The sequence below is a fragment of the Acinonyx jubatus genome, chromosome D1 (genome assembly GCF_027475565.1).
Source record: "Acinonyx jubatus isolate Ajub_Pintada_27869175 chromosome D1, VMU_Ajub_asm_v1.0, whole genome shotgun sequence".
Lineage (NCBI taxonomy): Eukaryota > Metazoa > Chordata > Mammalia > Carnivora > Felidae > Acinonyx > Acinonyx jubatus.
This window is the reverse complement of record NC_069390.1, coordinates 15,899,322-15,926,875: the sequence shown is the minus strand read 5'-3', so window position 1 is coordinate 15,926,875 and position 27,554 is coordinate 15,899,322. Positions and strand designations below refer to the sequence as shown.

Below are 27,554 nucleotides of genomic sequence, written 5' to 3'. Positions count from 1 at the left end.
TGGGCAGGGAGGCAAGGATCCAGAGAGGACACTACTTGACTCAGATCAACAGTGGCCCTGGGCCCTGTCAAGGCTTTATTTGACACCACTCTGTTTCAATACAAACAGTCCAGAAAGAAAGTCAAGTCCCTTTGGGGGGGGGGGGGGGGTAGGGAAGAATGGTCTGTGTTGCTTGGGAGCCCAACCCCAAACCCACAGGGGCAGGGTGGGCCCAGACTGTCAGCACAGCAGGGGAAGATGGCACCAAGGATGACACAGTACATGGCCTAGTGGCCAGGGGGCAAGGCGTGCAGCTCTGTAGGTGCCTCAAGCTCTCAGTGGTGGGGTGCTGTCCAGGCCCCCCTAAGACCAGGATGACACAGAAGAAAGTTGAGCCCCAAGAGCCTGTTTCTGTCCCTCATGTCCTCTGCTTCCTTGGCCAGCATTACGCTCACAGCATCCAGAGCAGGGCACAGGGCAGATGAGACCCACCATGGCCACACCAAGCAGGGGAAGAAGGGACAGAGGGTCCTGTGCTCCACAATAGATGGTATGGAAGGACTCCGAGACACCCAGGAGAAGTATCCCTCAAGTGATCACTGTAAAAAGGGGTGGTGAGACAGGAGACGATCACTCGGGCCTCAAGTCTGATCCCAAATGAAACCTTTCAGTAGCGGGTAAAGTTTCTAGCCCTTAAGAAGGCCCAGACGAAGGTCCTTCCCCTCCCCTGCCCTCTCCTGGCACCCAGAAGAGGCCACTGGAGCAGCCTCCCTACCCTGGGGCTGGTCTACAGCAGAACTCTTTCTAGACCTGCCCACTGGTTCCAGAGGATGGGGACCAAACCCCAGACAACCTGGAAGGATCCTAGAGCTGGCCAAAAAGCCTTACACTTCTCACTTTCCCTACTTGGGGAAGGGCTGGGCCCAGAATAAACCCTCCTGAGGAAACTCCTCCCCTCGCTCCCAGTGTGGCAGGACGAGCAGCAGCTTGGGGGCAGGACCAGAGGACAGTAATCTAGCACACGGGGAGGGGGTGTGAGGGGAGGAGAATAAAAGGGCTCAGTCTACAGGCTGAGGTCAAGGCTGGAACCACCCATCCCCCTCACCCGAGATCCTCAAAGGCCACCCCACTCACACACAACACATATAAAGTAACAATTCCTCCCCAGCTTCCACAAGGCAAGCGCCCCTGGCCTTGGAATCATGGGGGTTTTGCTGTTGTCGCCACCATATGCCTGAGCCGTGGCACCTGGATCAGTAGGAACCATAGCGATCCTGGGGATGGGGAAAGAAAAAACAAAGTCAGTCTCTCACCTGCAGCTTTCCTGCAACACGCCCCTGCAAGACTAGGGTACTCCGGGGAATCGGGCACCAATCTCACATGGCAGAGACTGTTTTGTATTTTATTGTGACTCAGGAAAGGGGTTGTGACCAGGTCCCAAGGGGGAAGCCCTGCCTAATCTCGAAGCTGGGGAGGGAGGAGAGAGAGAAGTAAGGTGACAAGGCTGTGGAAATCCGTGCAGACATGGCAGCATCTTAGGGAGGCCGAGCCCTGGTACCAAGCTCAAAGGAAGGAAGCTGCCTCTCCAGGAAAAGAAAAGGCTCTCTTTCAGGCTCAGGAGCTACCCAGCAGCAGTGTCTGGATGTGGTGGAGGCGGCCAACCCCCAAGCACTACTCTATAGCGCTTTACCCTCCCGCCCCAGGTCAAGCAGCCCCAGCCTCACCTGCAAAGAATTCATCACACCATTGGCCAGCACAGCCATCTTCCCGGCCACAGACTTGACACCCTGCTTAAACTGGGCAATGTCAGCTGTGGGGAGCACGTTGCCCAGAGATACGCTACCTGTAAAAGCAAGGGAAAGGGTGGTCTGGAAGCCCTGCAGGAAGCCCTTCCCAGCCCACAGGAAGCCCTTCCCAGCCCACAGGGCCCTCCAGCTCTGCCCACGGACCTTGCCTGGCATGCACCTTACCGCCAGGGCCCTACCTGCTCCATGAGCTCCATCCATGTCCCCGAAGAGGTCAGAAGAGCTGATGGCACTACTACCCGAGAGCTGCTGGAGACGAGACCTGGCTTCATGCTGTGAAGAAAGGGAAAGACCTGGAGATCTTTTGGCCGATGAGTCAAGCACTCCTTATCGGCCAAGACACCCTGGTGCTAAAGCCCAAAGCAGTGGCAAGGAGGAAGCTCTTACTCCACCTGCTGCCTCCAGGCTCAGGGTGGACAACCCTACTTACCTCGGCATCCACCTCCCGCCCAAAGAACATGTCCGATGAGATGGCTTTGGCTCCTGCAAATTTCTGACGTGCTTCACTGGACTCGAGGCCTGAGCTCCGGCTTTCCACTTCCCTTCTGTTTGTGACTCTGAGGGGTGGATGTGGGATAGCTCTGATCCTTCCCATTACTGTCAGAGCCTAGTATTACTAATCCCATTACTAACAGAGGCCAAAAAAAGCACCAGTGGCCTTCTGGGGATGCTTACAATGGCCCATCTGGCCATGGCTCTGGGCCCTCTCCCCTGGACGAGGCCCTTCTCTTCTCCACACCAAAGCCAAGGTACAGACAGCTTACGTTCACTCTACTAGGCGGCATGGAAATACATTAGGGTTCTGCCCCAAACCACTAGAGCTTCGTCAAAGTCTCGGATGTCCCAGGATCACTACTGCCAGTCTACTCCTAGTTACAAGTGGCCTAACACTACAGTGACCATATGTCTCAGCTGGCCTGAGTTTATACCTACTCTTCTGGCATTTCCACTCTCAAAAGCATCCCAGTGTGGACCTAAAAGTGTATGATCACTCCTATCTACCACTGACGAGCAGAGACACTGGCCTAGGTGCTTTGTAAGTTTCATTACTTTTAATCCTTCCAACGGCCCTGTGAAGTCATTACTTATGTCCCCCATTTTACAAATGTTGTGCGGGTAATTTGTGAGTTAAACATTGCCCAGACTGACATAAAATAGGCTTTTAAAAAAACAAGGAACATGGTGGCCAGAGACACATACCCCTGAGTGTTCAGGACTGAAGCACAAAATCAGGCCCCTCTTGCCAGAGAAACAGATCTTGAACAAAAGAAGCTGCTAGGCTTTCTGTGATGATAAAGCAAAATTCAAACCAAAGCCTAATTCCTGTACTACCTAATCTGGTAGCCACTAGCCACATGTGGCTACTTAAATTTATTAAAATTAAATTACAAATTTCAGTTCTTCAGTTACAATGGCCACATCTGAGGAGCTCAGTAGGCACACAGTCAGTGGTCATCACACTGGACAGTGCAGGTACAGAATTTCCATCACCACAGAAAAATCCTACTGGACAGTGTTGCCCCTGCCCACTCCACCTTTCTGAAATAGGCCGGATGCTTGAGACGGTCACTTCTGGCTCCTTCTCCTCCATCCTGTCCATACCCCAGGCGGTATCTGTATCCCAGCGGGAACTGAAACTTTCCCCCAAGGAAAAGGGGTTGTCCTTGTACCTAGTGAGACAGTAGAGTAGCTCAGAGAAGCCCGATGAGGAACATGGTGGCCAAGTCTGCACCCCAACAACAGCCTTACTTTGGGGGTCCAGAGGCGAAAGTACCGACATCATCAAACAAGTCCAGCTGCGAGCGGGAGGATTTTGCACTCACTGGGGTTTCCTGCTCAATCACCTGCATCTCAGACAGCACCGAGTGGGAGACAGAGCTGTGGAGACAAGCAGAGCCAGGCCCAAGGGCAGGTGCGAGCAACAGTGTCACTACACAAGAAAAGATGCCCAGCTGCTGGCAGAAACCTGGGTTCTCTTTCACTGGGCATCACCCAGAGCCGTCTCCCCCTGCCTGTGCACAGGCACAGGGCCAGGCCCAGCAGGGAGTGCTAGGAACCCCGCTGAGCTGGAGCACACCCTCAGTGGTGCACACATCAGCTTTGTTTTCTCAAAGCAGGGCTTCCCTCACAAAGCACCGTTTGCCTGTTATAATTTTAATGAGGATGTGCACCAAATGATAGCGCTCTTTTGCCCTTGGAAACAACTCAGCAGACTTGCTGTATCGTGAGCCGCATCCTTCACCCAGATGAACACATACACATGGAAAAGATGAAAAATGCCCCAGAACCAGGGAAAGGAGTCCGATGGCATCAAAGAATGAGTCCTTAATTGTCCTAACCCCTACACCACCCCGCCTTTTTTTTGAAAGATGAAAGTATTTCAAAGTACACAGCCTGGCTATATGCACGAAGCCCTGGGACTGTTGTATGGTAGCCCAGTGAGAAGAGGCAGTGAGTTGGGCAAGAGGTACTAACTCTTCATGCCTCACTTTCGTCCTGTGTCATGCTCCACAGAGGCATTTTAAGGATTAATTTCACTTAAGTAAACTCATTAGAAAATATCTCAAAAAACAAACAAACTAAAAAAACACTATAGCTTTTAGCTGACAGAACCCCAACCAGTGAATATTTTACAATAGGGCATTAAACAGAGTTGGCAGAGTTTAAATAAAGATTCTATTGCACTGAAAAAAAAGAAAAAAGAAAAAAGAAAACAACAGCTGAAAAAATTGTTCATACCCTTTAACCCAGTAATTCCTGTGACCAAAACAGGGAAGGGGAGGAAATCTAAAGTCCTTCCTGGGAGTAAAATTTTATGTTTCCCTGATTAGCTGTGGGTTACACAAGCAGCACACAGACTGAAATGGAATAATTTAAATCTAACTAGTACGTGTTCTGAAAGATTAAGCAGAAATAGCCAGCCTTATCTTCTTTCAGAGAAGTGGAGTATAAAGGCCCTGAATACTGAATTTGCCATCAGTAGTTCTATGTTCAAAATCTAGTGGTGCCAATTACTAGATTCATGGGCTTCGGGCAAGTTGCTTACTTGCTGTAAGTCAATTCTCTCACCTGTGAAAAGACATAGTAATACCTCCTGCACAGGACTGTTGTATTTAAGTAAATAAAGCCAATGGCAGAGCTCACACCCCCTCGAAAGAAAGAGCCAGCACTTAGCACAAGCCCGCTGTAGCCAGGATTGCTGGCCCCAGTGCTGTCCGATGTTCCGATTTTTAAGCGAGATCAAAAGTCTAGCGTTACCGAAATCTCTGAACGTGAGCTCTTAGTGTAAAGCAAACAAAATGCATAATAGAACTGGTTTGCAGTCTTTGTTTTGTTTTTAAGAAACCACAGCAACACAAACCCAGTGGTCCTGAAATAGGAAGGATATTGTCAGTGCCAAAGGGCATTGTCTGGGGGTATTTCCAGGCGTTAGCGTGTCTGGCAGCAATGGCCTTTAGTGGACAGGGATTAAGAATGCTAAAAGCCTTGTAATTCTTAGGGAGGTCTTGAAAAATAAAGAAATGTCCCACCAAAAGTGCCATTAGCACCCCCATTACACAACACACCCTACCCTCTTGGGTATATCAAACAAGCATCTGATCCTGTGTTTCCTTCATTTAACAAACACTAAGCATATACCTACTCTGTGACAAACATTGTACCAGGCCACTTTAAGACAATAAGCAAAACCATCTATCTGTTCAGCCTCGGACGAAGACTGAGCCTAAAAACCCAAACTGCTGGGAAGAATTTTCAGCGGCTCTGGGGAGAACAGCGGCACTTCCCTGCCACACCCCAGAGCTGAGCCTCACCTGCGGGACACCAAGCCCATGCCCAACCTCTCTGCCTGTTCTCGCTTCTTCCCTTCCAGATTCTGTAGCTTCTTCTCCTCCTTCTTACGGTCAATCTGGAGTTCCTGGTAGGCCAGGCGCATAGAGGCAACCCTTGGAGGGAATAAACATGTCAGGGGCAGACACCCATCCTGACCTGTCCTACCTGCCCACCCAACCCCACGGGAGCTGAGGTCCCTCTGGCAAACACTCACATGGACTCCTCAGCCTGCTTCTTGGCATCAGCTGCCTGCTGCTCACGGAGCTTCTCTGCCACCTGGGCCTGCCGCTCGATCTCACTGAAGCTCTGGCTGCTCACCTTCTGGGCCCCTAGGCCTTTCTTGGCACCCAGCTGGGAGGAGAATCATGGGATGGGGGTCTCGCCGACCAAAATGTCTTTGGTTTCCTCCCAAGCATGGGTCCTCTAGCCACACCCACAAAGAAAGCATTCCTTCCTAAGTTCAGGTAAAAACTAGGAGCCCAGCCAGCATGGTCAAGAGGGACAACAGTGGTTCTGCTGGAGCTGGGCATGAGGTGGCTCACACAACAGCAGAAGCTTCAGGGCTGACCAGGCCCAGTATGTGCCAGGCACTCAATGTGCACAGTCTCACAGACTCTTCCCAGGAGCCCCTTGAAGACAGGCATCTTGACAGCCCTTTCATAGATAAAGTTCAGAAAAGTACCTTTGCTAAAGTCATACAGCCAGTAAGCGGCAGGGTCAAGGGGTGAATCCAGCTATTTGATGCCAGCTCCTAACCACCACCATACTGCCTCTCTCCACCTACCCCTTTCTTAGCGGCTGCTGGCTTCTTCTTGCCAATGAGGGAGGTTCTCGGTTCTGTGTGAGAAAGAAGATGGGGCATGAGTGAACACAAAGGGAGGTCAGAGACAGCAGCTCAACCCATACCATGCAGCTTCTTGGCAAGAGCTTCTAGGCAACAGCTTCAGGCAGAGGAAGGCAAAGCTGCCACCCACCGGTTCCAACCAACGGCATTAGGATAGTCCAAGCCAAAGACAGACAAAGTTAGGGGAGGTTACGGACTCCCAGCAGACTGACACAAGAACCTAGACCCAAAGCACCAGAGATAGTCACAGTCCCTGAACCAACACAAAGACTACGAGGCAGGGAGGCAGATGTGAAATGCCAGCCTCAGCTCCTACAGCAGGGAGCTGACATGCAAGGGGCTGAGATCCCAAAACAGCTGTTGGTTACCTCTGGCAGGAAGGGCCCCTTTAGGTGACAGACACATGGACTCTAGAGAAAAAGACTTGCAGCTAACAAGGGGCCCACCCCAGAGCCTCCATACAGCTCCCAAGCCCAGAGGCCAAAGTTCTTCCGAGAGGGCTCTAGAGTCTCACTTTAGACCAAGCCACGCCAGCCTTCTCATGGGGTTTCACAGTCATTCCATTAGCTTCCCGCCCCAACCCCCAAGGGTCAACAGAACAACAGAGATCAGCAAATACCGTCCAAACCTGAACCGAGACTAAAGAACACTAAGGAAAGTAAAAAAAGAGCTGAAAGGCCAAGGACAAGCTGAGAAAGGAGCGTTGCCTCCAGCTGTGAGAGCTACACCCCTATCCCATGAAATGGACCAGACAGGCCAATCCTGCCTCAGACCCCAGGGTTAGGTGTCCAGTCCTGGCTCCCCACACTTTGGCCAGACCCAGCTCCACATCCAGAGGCAGACCCCAGGCCTTGTACACCAGCTTCCAGGTTCATCAATTCAAAGGCCCTGGTGCTAAAGTCCTTGCAGTTGATGCCCCAGCCACCAATCCAATCCCAGTCCCCACTCCAGAGAGGTCAAATGCTGTTTCCTGGGGCCTCAGTCCACATGACCAGGCAGCACCAGATCCAAAAAGAGCCCTAGAGGCTCACCCTCTCTCAGTCACCCCACACCTGCCAGGTGGCATACTGACCTAGAGAGGCTTTGGGTGAGGTGCCAAGCAGGTCCATGTTGGGGCCGTGCTCCGGCTCTGTGGATGCAATGGTGGGAATTAGGTCTAAGGCACAAGCTAGCTTCCCTTAACGGGAAGTGATGGGACAAAAATGGGGAAGACTGGCTTTCCTCAGCTTGCTGAGGCCACCAAAAGATGAAAGGGATCCTCCAAGGGATTGAAATGAATCCTAGCCCACTGAGAAATACAGGAACCCCCACACATACACATACTTTTATCCCCTTGGCCAGGTGTCCCATTCTTAGCTCCAAGTCCTTTGCCAAGACTAGGGCACTTGGTTGAAATCCAGACTGAACTCACGTGCCAGGCTACTGATCTCTGTAGAAGGGGCTAGCTCCTGGGTCTCTGCTAGGTCAGGGGCTGGTTCTTTCCAGGCAGGGGGCTGAAAAAGAGGCCAGATCACAGAAGCTTTGATGAGCTATTCCTACCGGCAAGGTGTATGAAGAATCTAAAGGCACCTTGTGGGTATAAGGCTCTCCTCCAAGCCCATGAGAAAAGGAGACTAGAATTTAATGACTACTGCTGTTGACTATGGAAGAAAGAAACAGGAAATTAACAGTCACCTCCACCCTTCCACTATTTACTTACAGCCAGAGCCTGTTCCCCTAATTTCACGACTAACAACTATTAGGCACTTATCACATGCCAAGCACAAGTCTAACGGCTTTTCACATATAAATACATTCAATGATCACAACAAACCCCATGAGGTACATACATCTCTTTTAGAGACGCAGATTTTGAAAGGTAAAGTGACTTAGCCACCATCCTAGAAATGCTAAAGACAGGAGGAGCAGGAATTCAAACTAAGAGAGTCTGACTTCAGCACCCAGTGCCAGTAGATGAGAAACCTCCTCCCAGGGGTGGGTTGCTGATGAGAGAATCCTTTCCTTGTCCCCAACTGCAGTGGCTTTCTTATGGGGAAAGAATCCAGGAAAAGTTGTCTGGAACTCCTGACATCTTTTGAGCCCTCAAGAAGCTGGTCCTCCTCCCTACTATCCCAGTTTACAGGGGTCCATTCCTTAGGAGGGCCATACTGTACGCCTACTCATGAGAGGAAGAAACATCTGGACCTACCAAGAAGTGGGCCCCAGACACTCTCTGTCTGAAGTATTACACCAAGGTGAATGGACTCCATGCCCATGATCACAGAAGGCCTTGGCCTTGGTTAAGTAAACCACCTGCCAACATCATGAGAAACATTCCTTGTGGGCACTCACTTGAGTGTGTTCCGTGAAGAAATCAGAGTCCTTCTTCTCTGGGGAGTGACTGGGAGCACTACTCATATTGTCTATCCAAAGCTAGAGGGAAGAAGACACCCTTGAAACACAGGGCTCTGAATATTCCCACTCACCCCACGACCCCAGCCCCAGGGAACAGGCACTTACATCAGTGCCATGCCTAGCCAGGGCTGCACTCCCCAGCTGCCGGATCTTTTCCCGATACATCTGGGCAGCTCGGCTATTATATTTGGTGTTGGCATCACTGGCTGTACATCCATGTTGGCGGAAGAAAGCTGTCTGGGGAGCAAAGAAGAGAGGAGAGTATGCTACAGGTGATTCCCCCAAAGCAAAAGAGGCACCTCCTTATAACAGTCCAATTATTATTTACACATGATAATACACCCTACTGACACTGGCAGTTTTTCAGAGGTAAAGTTCCTCAGAAATTCCTGCAGAAAAACAACCTCCCATCCTCAGAGATGACTGACTGAACCTCAGCCCTTACTCAACCCTGCCTGAGGATAGCATGCCATACCCACTGTGCCCGTCCTTCATCTAGGCTCACAAGATCTGGATGACTGTGGAGGCCCCAACTCCCCTAGCCTTTCCCCCAAGAACATCTGTCCAGTTTTGTTGAATCCAAAGCCTATTTGAGAAGAACAATAACCAATTTCCAAGTTTAGAGAATAGTGTGCAGTGTTGGTATAGACCAGAAAATCCTCTGAAAAGAGATAGTGACAGGGCCCTCCTAGGAAGACACTGTAAAGTTAGTACCCAAGCAGAAGAATGGGAGCGGGGAAGATGGTAAGAAGGAGCTTTACCGCGTTGGCATTCCCGCCGACCTGCATACACCTCAGCTGGAACCAGTTCCAGTTGGAATCCAACTCTGTGGACCTGTGTGCAAGGGCTGCGTGTCACCCACCAGCTGGTATCAGGAGACGCTTCCCTGGCAGACCCATACCTGTCATTTGGCCTGGGGCTTCAGTAGGCGCCCAGGAAACATTAATCAGCCACCACCCTACTTCCTCCACTCTAACTTGTCTATGAAAAAGTTTGCTCTTCAATTGCCTAGTCAAAAAGGTGCTAATTATTTTCCAGATCCAAAACGGGGTCGAATTCTCAGGCACTCAAGCTTGAATTTGGCTTTCCCCTTAAGGACAGTCATAGTCTCACTTCAGACATACTCGACCAACATTCAGCAACAAGGTCAGTGCAGCTAACTTCTCCCCCGAAATGAATACTCTGAGTGTCAAGTTTAACCAACGGAAAAGAAGGATATTTTAACCCAGACACGGAGACAAACTGCCTATGTGACAAGGGGCCCACACAGGCGGCTCCCTCCGGTGCTGATCCACCGGACCCCTCCCTGGCCGGGCAGTCGAGGCAGCTACTCTCCCTTACTGAGCACACAGCCCCGGCCGGCCGAGTAGAAACACAGCAGCCGCAAGATGACCCCACCTGATGAAGCTGAGATGAACGCCCAGGGAGCGGTGCACCCCGGAGCAGTCAATGCACAAGAAAACACCATATGTGATGCTGGCCCAACTCGGATTCTTGGCGCCACAGTCGAAGCAGGCCTGGGTGGAGGAGGCGATGAGCCAATGGTCAGGGGCCCCGAGTCGAGGCCGAGCGCTGACACGCCAGGGAAACAGCCCACGCCCGCCCCTCTCCCTCCCTCAGGCCCCAGGGGAGACGGGAGAGTCCCATCTCCGCCGGCGCCGGACCCCGCGCGCCTCCCGCTCGCGCACCTTGTTGGTCGGAATCCCGCGAAGCCGCTTAAAAAGAGTCTGGATTTCGGTCTTGCTCGGTTCCGCCGCCATTTTCTCTCCTTCCCAGACCCCAGCGCGACCGACGGGTCCTGTCGCGGGCCAATCCGCGGCCGGGAAGGCGGGGCACCGGGTCGGCTCCTGCAGTGCCCCCACCCGCCGGGGGCGGAGCGATTTGTCCCGCTCTGGACCAATGAGCGGCCGGCGGAACCGGAGCGGAGACCGCAGCAGCCCCGGACTCTACAATGGTCGCCGGACCCACGCCGCGCCACGCCAGGGGCCAATCCGCAGCCGGGGCGGAGCGACGGCTCGCGGGCGGGCCCGAACCTTGCCGGAGCGCCACCGGGACGCCCCGCCACCCCCGGAAGGTGGTGCGACCTTCCAGAAGGGGAGGGCCGCGAGGCTGGGAGCCGGTGGCCAGGGGTCTCAGATGGGGCCAGTTCCCGATGGATGAGTGATGATTAACAGCCCTACCAAGCACTTATGGTCCCACCGGCCTGAACGGAAGACAAACTGGGCCCCCGTCCAGCCCAGAACTCAGTAGTCAGCCTCCAGCCTTGGCGGGCTCACACCAAACCCAATCTCGAGTACCTCCCACCCCAGATTAGGGTCCCGAAGTTCCAGAGCAGATACCAAACTGGCAAACCTTTTTCCATGACATACTCTTAGACCCACACACCTCCCCACTCAGCGTCTCTCTCCAGATGCCCTCTGCAGTCTGGCAAGGGTGGAGTATCAGAAAAGATGCACACACACCTGACAGTGCTTTTTTTTTTTTTTCTCCAACTTTAATACACACTAAAACAAGTCACAGGAGAGTGCTCCTAGCCCAGAACTACACTCACCACCCCAAGACCACCCCAGGAATCCCAAAACACTGAGACCAGGAACTGGGTCCACGGCTCCTGGGGAGACCCATGCATTCCTGGAGAGGCCCAGGCACCCCTGAGCCCTTCTGTCACCTCCTGACCTCCCTATCTTCCCCTCAGGCTAGACTCAGTTGGCCCTTCCCTACCAGTCCCTTCCTAGATGCAGTCCCCTCCCTGGGACCCAGGACTTCCTTCCTCCTCAAGGGACAGAAGGGCAGCAGGGGGCACCATGGTCCAGGGTCCTCGGGTCGGCTGTCCAAGAGAAGCTGGGCTCTGACGCAGGAAACGCTGCAGAAGGTCTGTCAAGGCAGATCAGGCCCCCACACACTCCACGTAATTGGCAGGGTACAGACCAATGCGGCCACTCTGCAACTGGCCCTGGCACCAGCCCTGCTCATCCTCCTCGCTCATCTTCAGCAGCTCCTCCCCTGGGGGAAGGGGGATTAGTCACAGCCAATTGCCCTGGCCCAGCTCGCTTCTGCAACTGGGTCAAGGACTGAGGGAGAGGGGACAGTAGGAGAACCCAGCTAGAAGAGGAGACCTGTCTCAGGCAAAGGGAGGTCAAAGTCAGCAAGCCACTCCACCTCAGACCCTGAATGCATCAAGCAGGCCCAAGCTGGTGACTTTGAGAGGCAGGTGAGGGCTCAGAGCAGACACTCCTGGGGGCTGGACCCAGAGTAGCCTTAAGAATCAGAGAACTGGGGTGCCTCGGTGGCTCAGTTGGTTAACTGTCCAACTCTTGGTTTCAGCTCAGGTCATGATCTCATGGTTCGGGAGTTTGAGCCTCATGTCGGGCTCTGCACTAGCAGCGTGGAGCCTACTCTCTCTCTCTCTCTGCCTCTCCCCTTCCCCCCAGAATTAATCAATAATAAACATTAAAAAAGAGAGAGAGAATCAGAGAACTGGTCCTTGGGAGGTAAACATTAGGCTTTCCTTTCCCACACCCCTGCTCAAGTTATAAAGGAAGGAAGGGGGAAGCTGAAGCCTGGAAAGGAACAGGAAAGGGGTCCCTGGGTACCTGCTCGGAAGCTCAGCTCATCAGCTTCCTGGCCAGCGTAGTCATAGAGTGCCCGCACCCGCACCCCTGTGGCAGCCTTCCGAGTGTTCTCTTCATCTGACCACTCCTCATCCTGCCCACCGCTAGAGACAGGAGACAGAAGTGGACAGGCTCAGGGCCCGAGGACCACCTTGAGCAAGAGAGCCTAGGACTCAGGGCCAAGGGCTCACCCTCTGGAAGAATCCTGGGAGAGGCAGGTGGGGAGAAACTGAAAAATCCCAGTCTGAGCTCTGCCACACATGCCTGTGAGCTTGGTGCATTTCCTGCCACACAGGGCTGATGTGAGCAGTAGACAAGAGGGACCATGGGAAACGCCTGGCAAATCTAAACCACCATGAACACCGGCATCCTTGTAACTACTGAGTAGGTCCTGAGGTTCCTGGCACCAATTTTCAACCCCACTTTGGGTGTGAGAGGAATGAAGGGAAGGAGACAGAGGGAAAGAAGGCAGGGCAGGGGGCAGAGATCTTTCCTTCCCACAGCCAGGTTTCTGGCTCTTACCCTGCAGACCCCAGGGACTGGGGTGGGGGTGCAGCGCCATCTCTCGTGGGCACGATGCTGGTCAGAGTAACCTCATCAGGGCTCCGGCCACCCTTCTCCTTCCTGCTAATCGTCCTCTGTGTATCCAAGGACCACTCCTATGGGGACAGTGCTTAGGCTCAGACTGGGCCGTGGGGCTGTGGAGGCAGCCGGAGCCATTCAGACCTTCACCTACTTCATCCCAAGCCCTAGCCTCCCTCCTCAGGTCCAGGCTGAGCCCCCCACACCTCCCATACCTCAAACTGTGGCCAGTTCATGGCCATGCCTGGCCCGTGGGTGCTGCGCCACCAGCGCAGATCCTCTTCGTCACTGGCTGCCTCGATGCCCTGATGCAGGTCTCGGTGGAGTTCCTGGAACCTGTGACCCGAAGCACAGCCTCACACCGGGGAGCCCCGAGCCCCAGCACCGCCCCCCAAATTCATTGCACCTGGCCAGAGCCTGGGGGAGATGGAGGAGACCCAGCGTTGCCCAGACCTCCAGGCCCACCTCGCAGGCCATACCTCTCACTGCTGGAGAGGTCGAGGTGCTGGTGTAAGGTAAGCAGCATATCCTTGAAGAACAGAAGCCGCTGGCGCTCCGCGGCCTGGCAGGTTTCGAAGGCCTGCTCCATATCTTCCATGTAGCGCGGGGTGTAGCGATGCAGCTCCGCCAGCGTCTGCTCATACTGGGTTTTCATCTGGGTGGGACAGGAGGGGCCCGGTGAGGACAAGACCTTCTTCCACTCAGGACTCCGCTCGTGTTTACTGAGCGCCGCCATGGGCGAGAGACCCCGGGCTAGGCACCGGCAGCAATCATTCTACAGACCCAGCTCCTGCCTTCCAAGACCCCAGCAGCCTAACAAGGGAGGTCACACTTGGGCAGAGCCGCTTTGAGAGTCTGGTGAGCGAGGATGGAGAGTGAGGTGAGGGTCAACCTATAGGGAGCGGTGGGCGGAACGGGTAGAGGCTTCATGGAGGAGGCAGAAACGGAGCAGCAGATACGCAGAGCTGGAGGAACGGGTGCTCTGGAAGAGCAGGCCACATGAGAGCCTGTCCCAGGCAGCATGCGGTGGAAGGAGCTGGAAGGTCTCCTCAACTGCTAAGCTCCTCCCAACATCCAAAACTGCACCGCTTCTTTCCCTGGGTAAAGCATCATCTTTTCTCTGGGTCCTCTTTTAAATGATGACCTGGAGAAGGGGTGGCAGGTGAGGAAGAGGGCTGGGAAAGGCACGTCAGCCGCCCGGTACCTTCTCAGCCTCCTTGGTGCCACGTTCCACCCGCTCCTGCAGCTTGCGCAGCTGCTCCTGGGAGACGGCGCTGTCTGCCTTTGCGTGGCTCTCCCGAGTCTGGGCTGTCTTCTCCTCCTTCCGGGCCGCATGGTAGCTCTTCTTAGACGCCTCAACCTGGCACGCACGGGGACAAGTCTGGACCCTGCGCGCCAAGCCTCGGCCCAGGTGGCCCAGGGCGGATTCAGGAAGGGACCCACCCCTCCCAGGCTCACCTCCTTCAGTCTCTTTAGCCAGGGCTTCTGGGCCTTGCGGAAGCCATCCTCGGCGGCCCGGCTCTCGCGGAAGCCACCCAGCACTGGCCGGTGGAAGGCCCCCCGCTGCCAGGAGCGCACCCGCTCGCTGTCCTGCCCCTGAAGCTTCTCCCGCACCTCCAGGTGCAGCGCACTCAGCCTCTCAGCTGCCGTGAAGAAGGCGTGCCAGGCCTTCTCCAGCGTGCCGTACTGGGGGCCTGCAGGGAGGAAGGGGCTTGGGCCAGGCCAGGGACGCCACCAGAAACCAGCCCACCCCCTCTCACTGGGTGCTGCGCCGGGCGCCAGGCACAGAGGGAATGCAGAGACGAACAACAAAGATGTCAGCTGCTGCTTTATCGGTATCTACTCTGTGCCTCGATACGAGATCTCACTGAATCTTTATCCACCACCATGCAGAGAATGTCGTGATCAACATTTAACAGACAGCAAACAGCAGCCCAGAAAAGTGAAGTTAACTGCCCAAAGCATTACAGCTACAAGTCGAACTGAGATTCAAACCCTATATGAACCACTATACTTTATTGTCCCAAAGGGAAGAACTAGCCTCCACCCTCAAGGAATGCAGCTGGTTAGGATGGAAAGATCCAAGCTCTTGAGTCAGAAGGCCTAGGTTCAAGCTTTAGCTCTTCCTAGCTGTGTGACCTCAGGCAAGTCACTTAGCGTCTCTGAACTTCTGGATTCTCCTCTAGAAAATGGATAGAACAGGACTGTCTCCATCACAGGGCTGTTACAGATATCAAAATAAGTGATGACCATACTTTGCAAACTCTTAACAGCACAACTGTAAGAATAACCAGGAGGCTCTTCGCTCTTCAAAGGGAAGGCAGACATGGAAGCCTCAAGCTTTCCATAAGAGGTGCAAAAATGAATCTGCCTTGTCTGATCTCCCTACCCTCAGTGGCCCTCTGCTCCTGGCTAGGCCCAAGCGCGGCCTCACCCTTTTCCACGGTGCCCCTCCACTTGCGGGCCCAATCAGCCAGCTGCTGGGCATAGGCCTTCTCGATGCGGGCGCGCTCCTGGAAACAGCTGATCAGATCCCCACATAGCCGATGCCCGTCCTCCACCCGCTGCACGGTCCTCCTGTAGTTGCCAGCCTGGGGCAGACGGGAGAAAGGCAGTGTCACCAGGGAGAAGCCCCCTCCAGGGCTGGGGCTGACAGCTAGCCTCCTCCCTGGAGAGGTGGCTGGGCCCAGAGTGGAGTGGGTACCCCCAAACCTAGGACCCAGCTGCTCACCTCCCAGAAACTGCCCTCTAGGGCCTCCCCTCCAGCGTCTTCCTCTGGGGCCATGGTGTCCCTGCAGCACGGAATGGTGGCGGACTGGGGCTGTGGAGAGCAGAGGGGTAAGCAGGGAAGCCGGATATACACTTTTGGGGAGAGAAGAAGATCCTCTCCTATCCCTGGGCTTTGTCCCCACTACCATCCCCACCATCTAAGGAACTGTCAGAGCTAGGACTTAGCAGGTAGACGTCTGGAAGGCCCCGGGAGGGGCTGGGATAGGAGAAAGGGTGGCCACTTCAAATCTCTTCCTCATGCCATGAGTCTGCCCACCCCCTCCCCCACCCAGCCTCATTCCACCTACCGGGGGGCCTACAGATCACTTCAGGGACCTGGGCGTCCAACTCTTAAAGCTTCAACCGTGATTCTGCCTTGAAGCTGACAAAAGCAAAAAAGCAAAGCAGGGGGTGAGGGCAGGGACTTAGAGCGTCCAGGGCGGTGCCCAGCTCCCCCGATATAGCAACTGCTGTCAGAAGCGCCAGATTCCAGCCAGGAGAATGCCAGGCGGGTCACACGATCCAGCAGGGGATTAGGCGGCAGGCGGGGTGGGTGGTGGGCAGAGGGCCCTGCTGCCCCCGCCCCCCACCCAACTACAGATGAGAAAAGAGGATACCTGCCCAAGCCAGGCGCCATCGCCTTTGCTTGAACAACAAGGCGACCCTTTACCAGACAAGGCCAAGTCAGAGGGTTCCCGGCCACACTCCAGTAGCTCCCTTTGCCAGCAAGAGCAGACTGGGGGCCAAGAGGACCGAATCCTATCTTAGCCAAGAAGCTTGAACAAGTGCATTTTACTGTCCTCCTAAGGAAGCCTTGGCTCCCTCCTAAGATGGAAATTTTGCCTCCTGGTCTTCTGTGCCAGGGCTGGTTTAAGACTGAAACCAGGAAGGGGCGCCTGGGTGGCTCAGTCGGTTGAGCATCCGACTTCAGCTCAGGTCATGATCTCGTGGTTCATGGGTTCAAGCCTTGCGTCGGGCTCTATGCTGACAGCTAAGAGCCTGGAGCCTGCTTTAGATTCTGTGTCTCCCTCTCTCTCTGTCCCTCCCCTGTTCGCTCTTTGTCTCTCTCTCAAAAATAAATAAACATTAAAATAAAATTAAATTTAAAAAAAAGACTCAAACCAGGAGGGGCACCTGGGTGGCTCAGTCCGTTAAGCGTCCAACTCTTGATTTCCGTTCAGGTCACGATCTCAAGGTTTGAGCCCCACGTTGGGCTCTGTGCTGATGGTGCGGAACCTGCTTGGGATTCTATCTCTCTCCCTCTCTCTGCCCTTCCCACGAGCTCTCTAGCGCTCTCAAAATAAATAAATTAATTAATTAAAAAAAAAAAAGACTCAAACCAGGCAATGAGCAAGAAATATGAGGGCCTGACAGTCACAAGGGACATTCATCCTGTTCCACAGCATCCACTGAGGTCCCACAAGCCTCCAAGAGTAATGAGTAATTCAGCCCCGCCCTCAAAAAGCCCAGAGTCTGGGGCAGAATGGGAGGAGTCAGACAAGTGACCAGGCACTTGTAAGAGTGTGCTCCAGAATTGTAGAGGAGGGCAAGGCGGATTCCAACCCCAAAGCCACCACCCCAGAGGTTAGAGGACACAATGGCACGCGGCCACTCCCCTCCTGACCCTTGGCAGGGTCTCAGCTGTCCCTAGCACTGACTCAAGCCCCTAGAAGGAAACTGCTTCCTCCTCTGAGCAGGCCCAAGGGACACCACGAGGCCCAGGACACAGTATGTGCCCTCTGCCCCCAAAGCAGGACTCTATCACACTGCTCCCCTCCAAACGGACAAACGACTATCCACCCTTCAAAACTCAAATTGAGGCATCTTCACAGTCTCCCCCACCCCACTGCCCCATCCCCATTTACACAGCCCCTTGTGAGCCCTCAGTCCAGTTATATATGATATATTCCATTGGGTTGTGACTGACAGGGCAGAATCTGTCCCCAGTCGTTGACAGAGGTGGTCCAATTTGTGTTTGTTCAGGCATTGGAGTTAGCAGTTGAATGAAGAAACAAACGACATCTACCTAAAGACCAGGGAACCTGATGGCTAGAGCAGCTGTGAGAAAGCTTGCCTGAAGTGGGATCCAGCCCTAATAGCTCAGAGAGAGAGCTGAGGCCTGCAGTGGATGGAGGTGTCTGGGTACAGAGCAGGAGAGGGACGGAGCAGCTGGTCCGCAAGGGTCCTCGGCACTTCACCTTGCTTCCTCTCGAATCTGCCCCACTTACCCAGAAAGGACTTGCCAACCAGATGGAGAGAAACAGAGCCACAGCTGTAAATCACAGAGCCTTCGGAGCTGTCCCAGTGAGGTATCCAGGGGCCCGGGCCCCCTGCCTGCTCCAGCCTCCAGGCTTGGCTCCTGGGAGAGCTGCCCCCCACCCGTTCCCTCTCTCTAGCCCCAGAACAGAGCAAGCTGTGTGTGCTTGCTGGCACTGCTCCCTCCCGCCTCCCAGAGCAAACACAAGCCCAGAGTCCCAGGCACAGCCAGGCCCCGCAGCCCTGGCTAGATCCAGCCCCGTGGGGGTGGGCAGTGCAAACCATGGCCCCTGTTGAGGAGAGCCAGCACCTTGTGCCTCCTGACTTCAGCAGAGACCCAGATTGGTCCCCAGAACACACTCTGCCACCCGTAAGAGCTCAGAAAGCTAATAATGAACGCTTCCCAGCCGGGGTAGCCAGTACCTACTGGGCCTGCAGAAGTCTGCTGCGGCTTGGCAGGGCCTCCTCATAACTGCCTGGGCCAAGATAAGGGAGTCCCGAGCCTCAGGGAAGAACCCACTCGCCCTACCTAAGGCAGGTAGGTACCCCCCACCTCGGCGCAGACCAGCCCCTACCCTTCCCAGAAGCTGGGGGCATGCCACTGGGAGGGAGCACTGCCACTCTGCCCTGCCCATCCTCCTGAGTCACAGGCTGCGCCCAAGGGTTTCTTCTTCCAGCAGCCCCTCCCCATCCTCCCTAAGCCCTAAGATGTGAAGGCTCAGGAGTGGGCGGCCCATTGGTCCAGAGAGTGGTGCCTAGGCTAGAGCGGCTGGGACCAGCAGCCAGAGCCGCCCCAGAGGGTGGGGGAAGGGGTGGCGCAGGGAGAGGGGAGGAGGCAGGGCCAGGGAGGGGCATAACAAAGGGGCACTTTTGGAAACCCGACCTGCAGCCCGAGGTGCCTGCTCCCTGATGACGCACTCCAAACCCGGAGCCTCCACACCAGACCTCGGAGCCCAGGGGCTGCCCGTCTCTGGCCTCAACCCTTTTGGACGGCGCCCTTCGACCGGCCCTCTTGCCGGCCCGGAGCTACACAACTCGGAGCCGGTGGAGCCCACGCGGAGCGGCCGGGCCAAGGCCTAACCATGGAGGCTTTAGGATTTGTTGGCCAAACTTGTTGAACTTGGTCTCGGCGGGGGTGGGGCCAGTCGATCACCGCTGAGGGGAGGGGGCGCACCCTGCCGGGCCAGCCCGGCCGTGGACTCCGGAAGGTGACCCGGGATAGCGGCCCAGGAATTAGGGCTCTTTGCAGAGAGCGAAGGGTCCCCGGGCAGCGGGGCCCCCACAGGGCGTTTGGCGGCCTTTGAAAAGCCCCAGGAGATGGTGTGCCCCTCCACCCCCGACGTCCCCGTCTCCACTGCCAGCCTGGGAAATTGCGGGGTGCGCGGCGCAGCAGATGAGACGCCCGCTCCACTCGGCGGCACCTATTCCTGTCCCCGCACGGAGTTGGGTAGCCGCGGGTTCCCAGAGCGGGAGTCGGTCCCATTGCAAACTTTAGGAGCGGGAGGAGAGGGCGGGCTCTCCCGCCGCCGCCTCCCCGTGGTTCCCGCCGGGGCAGCACTCACCGCGTCCTCCCTGGGCGTCTCGGAGGGTGGGGGTCCGGCCACGCTCCGGCCAGAGTCCTGCCGCTCTCGGGCCGGGGCCGCCGCCTCCCGGAGCGCGCCCGGCCCTCCCCCGGGAAGCCCGGCCCCCGGCCCCGCCCTCTCCTCGCCGCCGCGGCCCCAACCCCACCCGCCACAGGCTGGGGCGCAGGGGCTGCAGGCATCGCGGCGACCGGCTGCTCCTCGAGCGCGGGCCGTGGGTATCGACTCTAACAGGAGAAGCGCCAGGGCCCGCTCCCCAGGGTGGCGCCGCGTCGCTCTATAGGGAGTCAGATTTCGGCTTTGCCCTTACCGGCCTTTGCAGAGCCTGGGAGACTTGTGGAAGGGGGAAGGGATGGGGCCTGCCGTGGCACCCCTTGGAGGGAGGCCTCGGGTCTACACTGCCTTCCATTTTATTTGCTGAGCATAGCTTTCTTAGAAGTTCGTTCCAGCGAGGCTCACAACCACCCTCTTTTAAGCATTAGGATTCCCATTGTACAGATGCAGAAACTGAGCCTCAGAGACCTTCCTCAGCTTGCAAGAGAGCTGTAGTCGGGCAAGACCCTGAACTCCAAACCCGTGCCCTTTCCATGTGCAGCCCTGCCTGCCAATCTGGAGGCGCATTCTGTGGACTGGGTAGGACACGCGATGGGGTGGGGCAAAAAGGCATGAGCTCCTCCCGCTCCGTGTTCTTATTCCCAGATTTTGTACCAAGATTCATTCTTAAATCCCTTCGTCCCTCCACTCCCTTTGTCAGTCACCAGCCTTGGTAGATTTTTCCAGATCGCCACGATACCACCCGACTCTTAATAAGTCCCTTCTTCCTCACCCCCTTAGCCCCCACCCCGGGATTTTTTCGCAGCCAGCCCGTCTGTTATTTATATCCACTGGAGCGGTCCAAGAATGTTCCGAGGCTGACCTAATCGCCACCTGCTTGACCTCCCGGTCCCACCCTACCCCCCCCCCCCCCCCGCGGATCCCTTCTGGGCCGGGAGACCCGGCAACCGAGCCATCCCCCTAGCAGAAGAGAGGGGGCATGGGCGGGCTAGCAGGGTCCGAGGCACCGGGCGCTCAGAGGGTCCAGAGGGTGCAAAATCCCTCGGGGAATGGGAAGCCGCCTCGGACTCCAAGGAGTGCGCCCCCAGGGGGACGGTGCGGTGCTCTGGAAAGCCAAAGGCCAGGCTGTTCTCTCTCCAGCACGTACTCTTGGTCCCCACTCCCCGCCCCTCCACCACTCCCTGAGGAGCGTGAGTGCGTGTGCGCGGATTTTTAAACTGCAGCTTTAAAAATAGCAGAAGTATGTTGTTTCTGAATCCGAGAGGAGTCACTGACGCGTTCTTTACGCAGATAAATCCGCTCATGAAATGGAAAAGGGCCCTGAAGAGAATGAATGAGGGTAATTTCAGGTGGTAGTATTAGCCGCTGAGGATTGAGTTACTCCCCAGTCCTGGCAGGAGGGTGGAAATGGGCATCCAGGACGTACCGTGTTTGGCAAATCCTACCTGAGTAGTGGATCCTGGCCTTGTCGCTCACAGGGTGTGTACTCAGCAGGATGTGGCTTCTGAAACCAGTTTCCACACCTAGTCTCTGTTGGGGCATGAAAAAGCCACTTTTCTTCATATTTCTGTTTCTACCTCTATGAAACACGACGTGTGACCCTGCTGACCTCCCAAATGGGCCATGTGCCCTAGCTAATTAATGATCGTAAAAGCTGTAAATGAGAGGAGCTGGGGTAATATATAATGACAGCTATAGTGTTCCGTACTATTTTAAATCAGTTAATATCCCACCTAGTGCCTCGAGGCCTTTAGGCACCTAGACAGAAAGTGTGAAATCACAAGAATGAAATTAATTACAGGAACCGCCTCTTAAAACCCCATTAAAAATAAAGGCTGCAAGCCAGACTGGCACCTGGGGAAGCCAGGCCAGAGACAGACTCCGTAAACAAGGCTGTTCGTCAGATCTCAAGGAGAAGGAGATATGGAGTGGAAAGCATCTGGGTTCCCTTAGATTCAAATCTGGAAGCTGAAAGCAGAAACGTTGCAGCTGATTTTAAATGCCCCTAAGGTACTGCAGGGAGAAAAAATAAACCAAAACCCAGAGCACACTGAGCTGCTTCAAAGGTGAAAGGAGACAGAGCTGCCTCAGGAAAGCCAGGCCCCTGCTAGTGCTGCCTGCAGGGCTCAGATTTCTATGCCCTGTAGCCAGAAAGCCCCGGCACACTCACATGGCCCTATGAGTGCAATACCCAACTTGAACGGAGTTCAAGATGAGATGCCTGAGGGGCACCTGGGTGGCTCAGTCGGTTAAGTGTCCAACTCCTGGTTTTGGCTCAGGTCATGATCTCACGGTTTGGGAGTTGAGCCCACATCAGGCTCTGTGCTGACAGGGGGAGCCTGCTTGGGAGTCTGTCTGCCTTCCTTCTCAGTCCCTCCCCCATTCGCATGGTCTCTGTCTCTCTCAAAATAAAAATAAATAAACTTAAAAAAAAAAAAAAGATGAGATGCTCTAGGTCAGAGGGCTGGATAGACAGAAACCTAGAAAGGCAGCTTGGTTCAGGGCACCAGGGGTGGGGGGGTCTGGGGGGTGCAGATTGGTCCAAAGCCCAAGCTCACAGCACTCGCGGGCTCACTCACCTTGAGTTTCTGGAATGTGCTAACCACTGTACCTTTATTTGTTTATTTATTCATTCAGTCATCCAGTCAAGAAATCATTTGCATTTTTGTTCTATGCTAAGCCATATGTTAGATACTGAGAATACGAGATAAACAAGGCAGAGTCTTAAGTGCATGATAGTGATACAGTGTGGGTAGGAAGTACTTTGGGAAAACAGGGCAAGAGACCACCCTTGGCCCGGTGATGACACTTGATTGATCTTGATGAGCAGGAATTAGTCACAGGCAGAGGCATTCTAGGCGGGAACACCAGGGTGTGCCAAGCCCCAGAGGTGTTAGCATATGACTTGGTGATCCAACAATTTTTTGGAATCTACCCTAGACAAACATATGTAGAAGTGCAAAAAAGGTACAAGGATGTTTGCCTGTAGTATCGTTCGCAGTGAGGGAAAACTGGAAACTAATGTCCATGAAGAGGGTGCTGGCTGGCAGGTCACCAAGGTGCATCGGCCAAACAGTGCCAAGAGGCCCTGGCCCACAGACTCCCTCTGGGGACAGGCTGATGGAAACATCCCATCACTTGACAGCTGCACTAACACGTAACCACTCGCTATTTGTCGCTATCTCACACTTGTAGTTAGGAACTGAATTTTTAAGTCAATTTAATTAACTAAAAATTTAACAGCCACGTGTGGCTAGTGGCAACTGTACTGGACAGTTCTGGTCAAGAATATCTAGAATAGTGAGTTCAGGACGGGGTGTAGGCAGATGGACGATGAAGCTGGGAAATGAGATTGAATAGTGAAGGTTTTGCAAGGTGGTTTGAAGGGGTTCCGACTTGATCCTATAGGCAGTGGGAAGTGTGCGTGTGAGGGGCTCGGTGAAATTTATCCAAAGAACTCTGGCAGGCAGCCTCACGAAGGCAGAGGCGAGCAGGCAGAGACGGCTGCCGGCAGGCTTTGTCTTTTCAGAAGGCTGCTGTGTTTCTCTCTGTGGCCTCTGGACATTGCCCCAGCATTCCTGACGGGCAGCTGAGTAAAGTATTCTGGTTCAACAGCTATGTTTTTAAGATCTCCGGCAACCCCAGGTAGAAAAACTGGTTGGAGTTATCGAGAGGGGTTAACCTCAGTGGGGGAAGCTGTTCTGGGCAGGAAAGACAGCAGATGGATGGTATTAGAGTAAGAATGCATAGCAGGCTTCAGCGGAGCCTGTAGAGAAAGCTTCTCCAGGGTCAGGAATTCGCCCGGGGCAGATTCTTTGGAAGGTACCAAGGAGCTGCCGCTATACCCAGTCCAGGTTTCAGCTCAGTAGGCGGATGGTCTGCTCAGGAAGGCTGCCCTGGTTCATTCGGACCCTACTCCGAAGACCACTGGGGGCCTCCTTATTTCAGAGAGAAATTCTAGTGGAGGATGCATTGATTTAGCTAGCTTTCACACCCAGTCTGCCAGACACCAGGCTGGGTGCTTGGTCCCCAATGCAAGTAAAGCAGACACGCTCCTTGACTTCATGTGGTTGTCCACTAAAACCAAATAAACGCGGCCCACATACATAGTTACAAATCGTGATAAGTGTTCTCAAGGGAAAAAAAACCCATTTGGGGCGCCTGGGTGGCTTAGTCGGTTAAGCATCCCACTCTTGATTTCAGCTCGGGTCATGATCTCACAGTTCGTGGGTTCGAGCCCCACATCAGGCTCTGTGCTGACATGACAGAGCCTGCTTGGGATCCTCTCTCTCCCTTCTCTCTCCCTCTCGAATAAATAACCATTTTTTAAAAAATTAAAGGAAAAAAAACACTTAGGATACAGTGCTATGAGAGAATAACAGGGGAAACATAAATTCAGTTAGAGGAGGGTCAGAGAAGACCTCTTTCAGGAAGTTTCAGCTTCTCTGCCCCAAAAAAGCCTCCAAAGACCCCAAAGACAAATGGAAGTGAGCCTGGTAATGAGGGAACCACCAAGGAGAGAGCACTCTATGCTAAAAGATTAATGTGTGCAAAGGCCCTGAAATGGGAACTTGACCTTCTGGGAAAGAAGGTAAGGTGGGTAGGGCATGGTGAATGAGAGAGTGAGAAGTCCGGGGTGAGGTAAGAGAGGCAGGCAGCACCCAAACACTGCAGGCTTTGTCTTATTCTGAATGCAGGATTTAAGCAGAAGAGTGACGGACTGTCTTTCTGGATGTTGTGGGAGGAATAGATACAGAACAGGGCACCAGCAACCCGTAGCCTGGATGGAACACGAGCGAAGAATGGTTTTTACATGTCTAAATGGTTGAAAAGAATCAACAGAGGTATATTTTGTGATATGTGGAGGTTATAAGGAATTCAAATTTCAGTGTCCATAAAGTTTAATTGGAACACAGCCACACCCACTAGTTTACATATTGTCTATGACTGCTTCCACGTTGCAATGGCGGAGTGGAGTAAATTGCAATGGGGATTGCATGGCCAGAAAAACCTAAAATATTTACTATCAAGCCCTTTACACAGAAACTATGAGGCCTCTGTATTAGAGGGAGACTAAAAGAGGGAGACCAATTAGGAGGTCGCTTCAGTCATCCAGGTACTGGGGATAGGGACTTGTTGTAGGGGCTTGCTCAGTGTATGGATTGAAGAAGTATTCGGGCGGAAAAAATCAATGGAACTTGATGATGGGTTAAATGTAGATGGTGAGGGGGAAGTACATTTCAAAATGAATCCCAACCTGTGATCTTGGATTGGATTCTGGTCCGGAGTAGGACATTAGCGGGGCACTTGGGAAAATTGGAATAAAATTTATAGATTAGATAATAGTGTTTTTAGTACTCACTTTCTCTCTCTCTCTCTCTCTCTCTCTCTCTCTCTCTCTTTCTCTCTCTCTCTCTTTTTAAAGTAGGCTCTGTGCCCAGCGTGGGGCTTGAACTCACGACCCCTGAGATCACAGAGTCTACCAACTGAGCCAGGCAGGCGCCCGGTAATTTTCTCATCTTGATCATTGTATTGCAGTTACGTCTCACGTTACACTCAGGATATTAGGGAAGAGCGTATGGAAACTCTTTGTAAACTTTTCTTCGCCACTCTTTGTTAAGTCTGAAATTCTGTCAAAGTGAAAAGTTTAAACATAAAACAAATGCAAATGACTTGCAGGTGTTTACCTTGAGTCCCGAGGCAGAAATGCCAGGGAGGGGAAATGTGACCGAGGCAGGGGAAGAGCAGAAAATCAAGACTTCACTTTTGGATACAGTAGGTTGAGACGCTGAGATGTCCAAGTGGCTGTGTCAGGAAGGCAGAGCCAGATTATTCCGGACGTCACCTATGAGCCAGGGGAAGGGATAGAACCCATGCAAGCCAACCTCAGACAGGGGGGCTCTGTGCCTGAGGTGAGGCGGGCCACAGTGAAGCAGGACACGGGTTGGCGGGGGAGGGGGGGGGCGCATGCGCATGGAGTGTCTGTGGCTTGGCACGCGTTGTGTCCCGCGCTTTGGCCTCTGAGCCTCGCAACAACCCTCTCCAGGAGGCCTAATTCTTCCCAGTTTACAAAGGAGAAGACTCAGAGAGGTGCTAAGATTTCTCAAAGACCCAGCAAGGATATGGGAGAGTGAGAGCTGTCTAACCCCACCACCAGTGAGTCGCTCTCCCCCAAGGCAGAGACTGGGTATGTTAGTTTCCTGCAGCTAACAAAGTAGCACACACTAGGTGGCTTAAAACAACAGAAATTTCTTCTCTTCTAGTTCTGGGGGCCAGAAATCCAAAATTAAAGTATCAGCGGGGTCATGCTCCCTCCCCAGGCTCAGGGAGTGGGAGGTGGGGGTGGGGAACGCGGGGGAGGGAGTGGAGAATCTTGCCCTTCTAGCTTCTGGTGGCTGCCAGCAATCTGGTGGTCTTTGGCATACCGTGTATCACTCCGATCTCTGCCTCTGTCTTCACATTGCCTTCTCTGTGTGTTTGTCTCTCTGTCTCATTCCCCCTTTGCCTCACTGTTTTTATTTGCCTATTTATTTATTTATAACTGCTTTATTATTTATTTTTGAGAGAGACAGAGTACAAACGAGGGAGGGTCAGAGAGAGAGGGGGAGACGGAGGATCCGAAGCAGGCTCTGCACTGAGAGTGTAGAGCCTGACGTGGGGCTCGAACTCACCAACTGTGAGATCACGACCTGAGCGAAACCAAATGTCCGACGCCTAACCAACCGAGCCACCCAGGTGCCCCCTCACTGTTTTTATTCTTTGACTCGTTTTATTTTTATTGAATTATAGTTGACACACAATGTTACATTAGTCTCAGGTGTGCAACACAGTGATTCCACAACTCAACACATTATGCTATGGTTTGTTGTTGCTGTGGGGTTTTTGTTGTTGTTTGTTTTTAATTGTTTGAGAGAGAGAGGGAAAGAACACAAAGAATGCGTGTGAGCTGGGGAGAGAGGCAGAGGGAGGGAGAGAGAGAGAGAGAGAGAGAGAGAGGGAGGGAGGGAGGGAGGGAGGGAGAGAGAATCTTAAGCAGGCTCCAGGCGCTCAGCACAGAGCCCAACAGGGGGTTCAATCCCACAACCTTGGGATCATGACTCAGACACTCAACCAGCTGAGCCACACAGCCCCTGCTGTTGCTGTTGTTAATTGAAGTAGAGTTGACACACAATGTTGTATTACCTCTGCCTCACTTATAATGACATTTGGACCTGGATTTAAGACCTACTGGGATAATAATCCAGGATGATCTCCTCACCTCAAGACACTTAAATACATCTCCGAGGTCCTTTCTCTAGGTAACATTCTCAGGTTCTGGGACTTAGGATGTGGATTTCTCTTTTCAGGGACCACTACTCGACCCGCCACACCAGGCCAGCTATTAGCCTTGGAAATCTGTAAAATGTGACATGAACTTAAAAAGCAAGCCATCTTTCGGAATTGTTCATCCAGTTCCACTAATGTGCCTCTTTGCAGACAGAGTACAGCAGCAGCCTCAATGCTGCCACCACACATGTGGCTTGGTCTTCTAGGCGGCCTATAATTACAAAACTTTCAGACTCCAGGGCCTGATGACACGGGGAGAATCAAGCACAAAGGACAGTAAACGTGTCTGCGAGGATGCCCACTGGAAGTCTCAAGTGTTGGGGAGGCTGTGAGTGTATCTGTACCACGATACCCCCTCCAGGCTATTGGCTTCACCAATAAGAACCACAGCTCCCCATGCCGCCCACTGCCTTCCCCGACAGAAACTCAGCTGTGGTTCCTTGGGCCAGTTTTTTGTCACATGTTCCTGGAGTTACAATGTCATAGTAGGGACAAGAGCCAAAGCAGGGCCGTGGAGGCTGGG

At 53.8% G+C, this 27,554-nt stretch overlaps 2 protein-coding genes across 8 annotated transcripts; both read right to left on the bottom strand.

Moving 5' to 3' along the window:
* Window positions 1-40: 40 nt before the first annotated feature.
* On the bottom strand, window positions 41-10,697 carry ARFGAP2 (ADP ribosylation factor GTPase activating protein 2). 6 transcript variants are annotated; one of them, XR_003424928.2, is made up of 18 exons: window positions 10,542-10,697; window positions 10,252-10,370; window positions 9,615-9,687; window positions 8,959-9,090; window positions 8,791-8,871; window positions 7,871-7,952; window positions 7,532-7,588; window positions 6,828-6,869; window positions 6,400-6,452; window positions 5,830-5,966; window positions 5,597-5,728; window positions 3,534-3,662; window positions 3,320-3,454; window positions 2,215-2,341; window positions 1,964-2,057; window positions 1,704-1,822; window positions 1,114-1,253; window positions 41-578 (listed from the first exon to the last, which is right to left on the bottom strand). XR_003424928.2 is itself a non-coding variant. In XM_027072745.2 (17 exons), the coding sequence occupies exons 1-17, from the start codon at window positions 10,611-10,613 to the stop codon at window positions 1,233-1,235; spliced, it is 1,605 nt and encodes a 534-aa protein (XP_026928546.1). In that variant the 5' UTR covers window positions 10,614-10,697; the 3' UTR covers window positions 41-1,232. The 6 variants fall into 6 exon arrangements, 5 of the variants coding, with proteins under 5 accessions (XP_026928546.1, XP_026928547.1, XP_026928550.1 ...); XM_027072745.2 differs by having other exon boundaries at window positions 41-1,253; XM_027072746.2 differs by having other exon boundaries at window positions 41-1,253; window positions 6,828-6,845.
* A 628-nt stretch (window positions 10,698-11,325) lies between these two features.
* Window positions 11,326-19,787, bottom strand: PACSIN3 (protein kinase C and casein kinase substrate in neurons 3). Of its 2 annotated transcripts, XM_027072757.2 has the most exons (11): window positions 19,634-19,787; window positions 16,124-16,197; window positions 15,778-15,867; window positions 15,481-15,637; window positions 14,505-14,740; window positions 14,251-14,406; window positions 13,526-13,701; window positions 13,262-13,382; window positions 12,987-13,123; window positions 12,447-12,568; window positions 11,326-11,856 (listed from the first exon to the last, which is right to left on the bottom strand). In XM_027072757.2, the coding sequence occupies exons 3-11, from the start codon at window positions 15,829-15,831 to the stop codon at window positions 11,741-11,743; spliced, it is 1,275 nt and encodes a 424-aa protein (XP_026928558.1). In that variant the 5' UTR covers window positions 15,832-15,867; window positions 16,124-16,197; window positions 19,634-19,787; the 3' UTR covers window positions 11,326-11,740. The 2 variants fall into 2 exon arrangements, with proteins under 2 accessions (XP_026928558.1, XP_026928560.1); XM_027072759.2 differs by lacking the exon at window positions 16,124-16,197 and having other exon boundaries at window positions 19,634-19,677.
* Between the last annotated feature and the right edge of the window lie 7,767 nt (window positions 19,788-27,554).

Excerpts from the sequence above, each read along its gene's own strand:
- PACSIN3 (XM_027072757.2), bottom strand. The coding sequence starts at position 15,831 with ATGGCCCCAGAGGAAGACGCTGGAGGGGAGGCCCTAGAGGGCAGTTTC. Across the intron at positions 14,407-14,504 it reads GGCTAAAGAGACTGAAGGAG|GTTGAGGCGTCTAAGAAGAG; the intron begins GTGAGCCTGGGA and ends CGTGCGTGCCAG. Across the intron at positions 11,857-12,446 it reads TGAGCTGAGCTTCCGAGCAG|GGGAGGAGCTGCTGAAGATG; the intron begins GTACCCAGGGAC and ends CCCTTCCCCCAG.
- ARFGAP2 (XM_027072745.2), bottom strand. The coding sequence starts at position 10,613 with ATGGCGGCGGAACCGAGCAAGACCGAAATCCAGACTCTTTTTAAGCGG. Across the intron at positions 6,453-6,827 it reads AGGGGCCCTTCCTGCCAGAG|AACCGAGAACCTCCCTCATT; the intron begins GTAACCAACAGC and ends TTTCTCACACAG. Across the intron at positions 3,455-3,533 it reads TTCGCCTCTGGACCCCCAAA|GTACAAGGACAACCCCTTTT; the intron begins GTAAGGCTGTTG and ends CTGTCTCACTAG.